Source organism: Priapulus caudatus, unplaced genomic scaffold, assembly GCF_000485595.1.
Source record: "Priapulus caudatus unplaced genomic scaffold, Priapulus_caudatus-5.0.1 Scaffold1972, whole genome shotgun sequence".
NCBI classification, from domain to species: domain Eukaryota; kingdom Metazoa; phylum Priapulida; class Priapulimorpha; order Priapulimorphida; family Priapulidae; genus Priapulus; species Priapulus caudatus.
The window spans coordinates 21,783-30,638 of record NW_014579033.1 but is presented as its reverse complement, the minus strand read 5'-3'; the positions used below and the strand labels follow the sequence as shown (position 1 = coordinate 30,638).

General features: G+C 43.6%; 2 protein-coding genes across 5 annotated transcripts in view; one reads left to right on the top strand and one right to left on the bottom strand.

Moving 5' to 3' along the window:
- LOC106818007 (glucose dehydrogenase [FAD, quinone]-like) overlaps positions 1-7,658 on the bottom strand; it is an 11,968-nt gene extending 4,310 nt beyond the window's left edge. Inside the window, exons 1-12 of the mRNA XM_014822718.1 lie at positions 7,515-7,658; positions 6,441-6,605; positions 5,901-6,109; positions 5,099-5,288; positions 4,704-4,832; positions 4,419-4,540; positions 4,256-4,318; positions 4,137-4,214; positions 3,333-3,486; positions 2,806-2,966; positions 2,362-2,542; positions 1,860-2,082 (exon numbers count right to left, since the gene is read on the bottom strand). Of these exons, the coding sequence (XP_014678204.1) occupies positions 1,860-2,082; positions 2,362-2,542; positions 2,806-2,966; positions 3,333-3,486; positions 4,137-4,214; positions 4,256-4,318; positions 4,419-4,540; positions 4,704-4,832; positions 5,099-5,288; positions 5,901-6,109; positions 6,441-6,561 (1,631 nt within the window). The 5' untranslated portion in view covers positions 6,562-6,605; positions 7,515-7,658. The remainder of the gene's footprint in view (positions 1-1,859; positions 2,083-2,361; positions 2,543-2,805; positions 2,967-3,332; positions 3,487-4,136; positions 4,215-4,255; positions 4,319-4,418; positions 4,541-4,703; positions 4,833-5,098; positions 5,289-5,900; positions 6,110-6,440; positions 6,606-7,514) is intronic.
- The window catches only part of LOC106818008 (glucose dehydrogenase [FAD, quinone]-like), a 17,255-nt gene continuing 14,448 nt past the window's right edge, over positions 6,050-8,856 (top strand). For 2 of the 4 annotated variants that reach the window (XM_014822723.1, XM_014822719.1), the window contains exon 1: positions 8,087-8,167. The gene's annotated coding sequence lies outside the window, so the exon portion shown is untranslated. Of the gene's footprint in view, positions 6,125-7,791; positions 7,911-8,086; positions 8,168-8,856 lie in introns of those variants that run through there. The other 2 variants (XM_014822721.1, XM_014822722.1) reach the window with 2 other exon arrangements.

Sequence of the window (8,856 nt, the reverse complement as noted above, 5' to 3'; positions counted from 1 at the left end):
TTTCCTGTTTTTCTTTTCCTCTTTTCATTTCAGCCTACTCTTTCTGGTCCCCTTCTTTTTTTGTTTTTTTCTTTTCCCTCTTCGTCTTCATCTCTCTTTACGCAGGCTTCTTTGTTCTCCCCCTTGCCCTCCCACCATCTCATCTCTTTTCTCCCTCCTCCTCCTCCACCGAGCTCCCTTTTCTCCCCCCCTTATCTCCTTCGTCCCTTCCCCTTCCTCTCCACCAGTCTCCTTTCTCCCCCGTCCTTTTTCGCTCCTTCCTCCTTCTCCACTCTGTCTTTCCCTCCCCCTCCACCACCTTCTCCCTTCTCCCTCCTTTCCTTCTCCACCAGCTTCTCCCCGCCTCCTCCACACCTTCTCCCTTTCTCCCCCTCCTTCTCCACCAGTTTCTCCCCCTCCTCCTTCTCCACCAGTTCTCCCTTTCTCCTCTCCTCCTCCTCTCCACCAGCTCCCTTCTCCCTCCTCCCTCTTCCTCCTCTCCACCAGGTTCTCCCCTCCTCCTTCTCACCAGCTTCTCCCCTCCTCCACCACCATCATCCCCTCCTCCTTCTCCACCACCTCTCTTCTCCCCCTCTTCCACCAGCTTCTCCCCTCCTTCTCAACACATTCTCCCTTCTCCCTCCTCCTTCTCACAGCTTCTCCCCTCCTCCTCCACCACCTTCCTCCTTCTCCACCAGCTTCTCCCTTTCCTCCTTCTCCACCACTTCTCCCTTCTCCCTTCCTCCTTCTCACCAGCTTCTCCCCCTCCTCCTTCTCCCTTCTCCCCTTCCTCATTCCTAGCCATATTGAGTCGCGCCATACGGCCGCCCGTGCGTATAGCCATATTGAATCTTATCCACCGGCCGCCGTGCGTATAGCCATATTGAAGTCCGCCACACGGCCGCCTGCGTTATAGCCATATGAATATTATCCACACGGCCGCCGTGCGTATAGTCTCGGCCGTCACAGGTCAAAGGGCAGTGGGGGAAAGGTCAGATATCAGACATTTTTCTTAGGACATGGAATCCATAATGGACAGAGAGAAAAACTTTTTTGTTTGAGCGCTGACCTACCATTTTTATCACTTTATTGAAAGGACCATGAAATGTGCTTTCCACTGACGTGCGAAGAGTAAGTGTCTGATAACCTTTTGACCCTCAAGAGGAGGGTTAAACATGGATTCCTGAACTGCCTCAATGATGTCACAGTGTTCTCATATTCATAGCACATCCATAATCTAGAAAGCCAATAAGGCTGGATAGCCGAACGGGTACAACACAGGCGTCACGGCTCAAAGTTCCTTGGATCGAATCCCATCAGACTTTTTATTATTTACCTGTTTTCTGTATTTTTCTATCTTTATCCATTTAACTATTTTTTTCCAATTAACGCAAATATTTACATGATTTATTTACAACAATTTAATAACAACAAATAATTTTTACAACAATTACATTTTTTTTTTTTAATAGGGTTAGATGTGACCGATGGGTCACAATGCACCATAAAACAGGAGTTTCAGGCACGCGATTTGTATCAACCAATGGGATTTGGGAGGTATGCAGAATGCAGAAGGTTGCTGAAATTATGTGTACGCAACTGCGTATCTGCATATCTGCGCCTAACAAAGGTGTCACTATGTACGACTTAAATGTTACGTTTATAACCGTAGCAACAGACCTCAGATGAGCCCAGACGCTCTGCGGCTCTTGTTTAATATAACTTAACCATTCCTAACATTATACGAAAAAAGTTCTGACAGACATGTGACTATACAGACAATAAATTATGAAATCGCCCAGTGAGCAATGAACAATGAACAGTGTAAAATAAACAATGAACGGCGAATATTAGAATTCTCTCTCTACGTGTTCACCTACCTGAGTTGTGGATCAACAACTGCAGTTTGGTCATTGGCTGCTCCCATCTTACATGTTCCTGTCGGGTGATATATGGTCGCTGTTACTGTTCTCACGGCACAGTCCCAGTAGTTGTCAGATTTGTATTCATGCTTCTCACAGCCTGGAACGATCTGATCTCGCAGTCTAGCACCGATAGCTTTGAATGCTTTAGTCTCAACAAACTGCAGTCCGATCTTTATGCCTAGAGAAGTAATCGTAAAATCTATGTAGTTGTAGTAGTATGTATGTTATTATGTTAAACTGCAAAAGTAGCAAGCGTGTAAAGCTGTTGAAGAGCAGTGTCGCCACCTGTTGTTATTCCTGATTCATAAAGGTTCATTCAATGCACATCAAAGATCTGGTGCAGTTTTAAATGCCATTACAGGAAAAGTACAAATGAGAGTTCATTCAGCAAAATTACTAACAGTACGTGTTATGTTGCTTATCTTTTAGAATTTATCGATGAAGGCATCAATCTTACTCTCTACTAGCGACTTGACATCAGAGTCATCATCAAAGTAGTTTGGATCAATCTCAGGTGGATCGAGTGCGTCTGATGATTGCAGCCGTATCTCTCCAACACTCTTCGGATGAAGAAGGAATGCATTCCACGTCATGACTGGACGAGTCTTGTGCTCGGAAAAGTTGTAAGTCTTCAAAAACTGCAACAGTCAAACGAACATAGATGTGGCATAATATTGCTTAATCATTGTTTCATCATTGGGCGATAGACAGTGAAAATATAACCGCATACTTTAAATTGTGTAATATGTTTCAATTTTAAATCTGTAACATTTTATATCTATACTTGTACATATATTTTACTCTAAATACCCTTGTAGATTTATTCAGATATCAAAATGTACTCAGCATGTATATGAAGCATGGTTCACATGTAAGATCACCATGAACTAGAAAAACTTACATTCTTGTTGAAGCCAACTACATTGTAAATAGTTTCATCATTTTCCATGCCTAGTCCCCAGGGAGCAAGCTGTATTTCAATGTCAGGCAGGTTAAGTTTAGGATCAGCAGTTTTGGTCTTGACAATACCGACGGTGTCAATTATGTTATATGCCCGAGGGCCTGCAAAAAGCGATTCAATATACGCTATAACAGATAACAGTCGAGATGTGCATGGATTGTGCACAATCACAATGTGTAAGAAATAAAGTCGCACACAAGAATTTTTCCATGGATTTAAAAAAAAAGTACTTTTAGGAAAGCTACAGAGATAACACGTTGGTGCAACTATTTGCTAAATTCATCTATTATTGGAAAGCACCAGGAAGAAGAGTTCTAGAGTTTGACTAACCTTTTTTAAACAAGTTATACTGTATGCTAGCCTTCCAACTATTCATCATTTCCCCAGTGACAGATCGAGGTTTGTCTAGTCAGAACTTTGGATAGATGAGGCCAGGATGTTCCTGAGAGTTATATAGTTTTACTAACCTTTTCGAAATAGACCATACTGTATGCTGGTCTTCCAACTATTAATTAGATCGGCGGTGATTGTTATTGGTTTCTCTATCCAGAACTCAGGGTAGATGAGGCCAGGATGTTCCTGTAGGTGCTGACCAACTGGTAAGTCAGCAACAGTTGGTATCTTAAATTCAGTAGAAAAAAAAAAAATTTGCAGAATATGTTACCTATTTTGAATTGGCCACAATCAATTTCAGGTAGGGTTGTGAGATGTCTGATTTTTCAAACTGCAACTGTGTTTCTAACTGTAACCCAAAGGTGCGAGCACGCGAAGGGGGGGTGTGGGGGGCACTCCCCCAGAATTTTTTTTAAATTAGACCCCCTCCGATGCATTTTCTGCGCGAGCAAGGGGGGGTTAGGACTCCCTGGACCCCCCCTGTACACGCCCCTTCTCGGGCGCGAAGCGACCAGGCGAGGGGGACAAAGGCAACCGAGCGGGGGGAGGGTGTTTGGAGGGGGGTGGTCACTGTTCACCGCTCCTGCACGGATGGAGATTTTGCAATTAGAGACACTAAAATAGAGGCGACCTGAGGTGAAATTATTGGCAAATTTTTTTGGCTTGGGGCTTCGGGGGGGTTCGTTCGAAGCCCCGAAGCCCCCCCCCCCCCCCTGGCTACGGGCCTGAGACAGTATACATGAAATGCAAGTTGTGCAACTAGAACTTTTGGGATCACATATCTTTCATTATACTTCATATAACTATCTTGTATCTTTCACTAGTTAACCACTGGCTCAGAAGTAACACTATTGAGATAAATGTCAAACGGATCGTACATTGAACTTGGTAAGGTGATCCTTTGGCCCGAGCACGAACACGCGAGACAACATGAGGGATGTGCGGAGAAGCCAATGCTACCGAGGCAGAGAGAATCACTTCCTTTGAGAGGATGAACAGTCTTCTTCTCAGCACCGTGAATGAAGGTGACTCCTGTCGCCTTCTTACCATCAAAGTTTATCTGAAAGCCAGCTAATATTAATATCACAATCGTCTTCTATAATTTCGAACAATACTGTTTCAGTTATAAGCTCACTGCATGATCCTCATCAATGCGTTACCTTGGTTACGTGAGTATTGATGGCTATGTCTAGGTTTGATCTGTGCATGGCTGGTCTCAGATATGCCTCAGCTGTGCTCCAACGTTTTCCATCTTTTGTGTTTGCTTGTGATTTCATAAAAACTGCCCAAAATCAGAGAACCAGTGTAATTAAACAATATACGTCATCCTAATAAAGGGGAGTTAGCTAATTACTTGGTCACTACGTTAAGCATCACCAACAAGAATGGAAAATATTTCATCATTTAAACAGCCTGTATGTAATTCATTGATAATTTATCATCACCCTCTTGATTCTCTCCATTAACATCTCCAAGTTTATAACCAAGTTCTTTTGCAGCATCTACAAAAACATCTGCCAGTTCTGTGTATGAAGAATCAGAGATTGTCCATGGTCCACCTGACCCATGGTAACCTGTAACATAGCCATAAATAACATATATAAATTCATCTATCTATAATACTTGAATATAGGGGTAAAAAGTGCTACAACCCAAATAGAATACAGCCAACAAGAAAATGTTGTATTCGAGGCCATTGTATTTTGAACAGAATGGATAATTAAAGGAACCAACGATCTGCATCTGCCAACCATATCTGCCAACCATAGCATCTGCCCACGATGTTAAAAGGCAGTAATCAGCAGAATCAATTCCTACCTAAGTTAGTTTGTCTACTTACCACTCTTCACATATTCCTCATTCTGGTTGTCTTCGGATTTTTTGAAGTACGGCAAAACATCTTTATAACTCCATCCCCGTGCACCCATCTTTTCCCACAGATCAAAGTCTCCCTTGTTGCCTCGTACATACTGCATACCATTGAGGCCTCCTGAACCACCAAGCATTCGTCCTCTTGGCCACAGGCTTCTCTGTGATTTATCAAACTAAGAGTATAGCCAATTTTCAACCAAATTTCCCTTTAATTTATACCATGTAATTTTTATTCGGTGCCGAATCCTTGATTTACTGCTAATGAATTAATAAGTCGTTAATCACGCGCATTCATTCATCAGTGTTATATATATATATATTTTGTTCCAATATTTATTGCATATTATCAGTACGTAGTGTATAATATAGAGCTATTGTACAATATATCTATATATTATACAGTCCTGATACTTACTACACCTATCTAGTCTGTATCTGTAGTCTGTTATAAATATATTCTACATATTATTTAATATTGACAGGGCCGCAGCCTGTGTGTGTGGGGGGGGGGTCAAGGTGGGCTGCCCCCTCCCTAGATTTTGGAGCAAAATTAAAAAATAAGCTTGACTAATAATCGTAAATAACCCTAACGTGATTTTTTTGGTCACTTAGCCGTGAAAGCCTTGTCTCAGACTCACCCCTACCACACTATGGACGTCGATCAAGAGCTGCGCCCATCGCTCATCATTACACGGTTGAGTCATGAAATTTTGCCCCCCCCCGAGGAATTTGCTCAGCCTACGGCCCTGATTCATCAAGTTTCTACGTGCCTTCTCTTCAAGACCTCGGCAAGATTTCTTCTGTGGCACAGTCCTAAAGCTCCAGTCCTGTTTAGTATTCCTTATTGGCATATGCATGGCAGGTATTGCAACATTCTCGTTTTCAGAAGGGTCGCCTCCTGCCTCCAGTAGAAGCACCTTGTTGCTGCTGACTTCAGAGAGGCGAGCAGCCAATACGCAGCCTGCACTACCTGCTCCCACTGCGGCAGCAAACAGTTAAGTATAGATGGATGGGATAAGATGGGATGACATGAATAGATCGATGGACGGATTGATTGATTGATAGGTAGATACCCGGGGTGGAGAGATCGGTAGAAGGTTGGATGTGCGGTGTAAATCATCGGTAGATGAGGTTCTAGCTTAAACCGAGTGTAGCGACCAATATTATACTTTCATCTACGTCCTTGTTGCTCTCCTATACCCTTAATTCTTCCTTCACGCCTGTGCGCACCGTCAAACCTCTTGTTACACGAGAGTGTACGAGGCAACCTATTGCGCGATCCCATTCCTTCAATGATAGCATTTACGTACCTATGACGTAATCGTATCGTTCATCGGGATTCTCCTGTATGATAAACTGTTCCACGCGCTGTGATCTCCAGTATAAAACTCCAACCACAGCCACCGTAAAGGCTATGATGTTAGTCCACATCGTTGATTATACTGCCGCACCTTGTACCTTCCCTATGACACCACCTACATCATTAAAGGTGTCATGATTCGAAATTTCAAGCAGCAAACATAAAATCAGGTAAAAATTAATTATTTTAACATTGCACGTTTGTACTTGCCTATATATGTGTGATAGGTAAAAAAATTGCTTGGGAATACATTCATTCAAAGCTTTTAGACTACAAAGTGAAACTGTCGGGTCGAATGTTTCAAACAGTGTTCACTTTTGCCGCTCTGCGGCGATGTGACGAATCTCTTGTTGCCATGCGGTGTTGCCAAGCGCTGAAGGCCATGAAGGCTACATGTGCTCATAGATATCATCAGAAGTAGATAATAGGGAAGTGCTGTTTTATTCTTGTTGTTTGTGCACAGGGCGTGCGTGGGGTGTATTTGCGTGTTGCAGATGAGCATTTGAACGGCATTTACAGCAAGTTATCGACAAGTTCAAATTCTCCGATGTTGTTGACACTTTCGCGTTGCTCTGCCAAGCAACCGTGGAGGGGTGCTGCGGTACAGCGGTACGGGTGTAGCAAAGATAAAAACATGTGACGTCACCTAACCGATTCTTGGCGAAATTGTTTGGCAAACAATTTAGCGTTGGCGCCAGATTACCAGATTTCGCACCTCTTTCTTGTGGGTTTTAAGCAAACGCGCACTGAAATGGGAGGAACTAGAATTTATTTTGCCATAAGGTAGTGTGATTATGCATGACACGAAGTATTTGCTAGTCTAGTACTGGAGAAATTAGCGTTTGGATGCGCATAGTGCGGTTAACAATTTGGTTGTACAGTAAATACATTTCGTGTTTATTTACCGCCTAGTATAGCCTGACTGTATAGAGAGGTTGACCAGCATATTCCTCACATATATCTGTTACACACACTACAATGCTATAGCTACTCCATAACAGCCAACCTGCACACCCTTAATTACCTGCTGAGATCCCGTGCCTTGTGCTCGTTACGACTATATCTTGAAATCCAGATCGGGAACAAAACAAAACTAGTTCGTCCGTGGTGGGTCAGTAGCTGCTAGCGCGCTATAACTGCATGTATCACACACACACGTCCAGCTGGAGCGAGAGCCTGGATAGTAACAAACAACGGGAATGGCGTGTGGTCGGTGTGTCCGTGGCCGGGTATGCCGGGGGGATCGATGTACCGTGACCTAGTTATTGTACATATAGGAAGGACGCGTAGGCGTGTTGTGCGCTCGGTTTTACGTGCCTGGGCTCACTCTGGAATGTTCCCATTTTAGGTGGGAAAACGCGGAGTTGGGTTTTGTTAACAGCTGTTTACAGCACCCTAACATCACCGGGACTTTCACCGGGTAGGTATTTCATATGTCGCAGATGTTATAGGCGCAAGTAGCAGGCAGCAGAGTTTAGGAAATTATAATTATACATATGTGTAACAATTAAATGCACACCCGTATAGGGGCGCGCGGGTAATAAAGTGTACACACACGCGCGCGCGCACACACGCACGCACACACCCGCTCATACACGCGCACGCGCACGTACGCAGTAGTTTTCAGTACTAATTAAGCTTCGAGACGTACGTACGATAATCCAAGGGCATAAAAACGTAATATATACGCGTAGAAATAATTATTAATGTTCGTGTTTAAAATGGTTATTAAATTATCAATTATGTACGTAGGTATGATTCTATAAGGAAAATTAAAAGTAGGAAAACTATGGGATAAATCGGCGATTGGGATATAAAGATTATAAGGCTGGCCAAAGCTAGGCATGTAAATAACGTGAGTGCGTGCATGCATATGTGGGCGCGTGCATGCGTGCGTTCTTACGTGTGTGCTGCATACGTACGTGCGTTCTTTCGTGCGTGCTTGCGTCCGTACGTTGCAAAATAGCACGATGTATACCAGTTGCAAACACATCACTCCCGGCTTTATCATAGCACGTTCCAGCTAGGGTGAAGTACAGTGGCCCCTGGAGTAGCTATGTCAACTATATGACTCTCCATGTCTGCTGCACACTGGCGTAGCTAAGGGGGGGCACAAGGGGGCCATGGCCCCCCCTGTTGATTGGCAAACAAACAAACAAAATTTTCCTTGCCTCTCACGCGTCTTCACAGGACTGGCCACAATTCCTGTTACTTCTGCATCTGCTGAACGAACATTCTCTAAAATGAGCATTGTCAAGTCTAAACTTCGTTCTACAATGACCCAGCCACGATTCTCTGCTCTCATTCTCCTTTTCGTTGAACAGGAGTTTGTGAATGACATTAATGTCAACGAAATCCTCAAAATG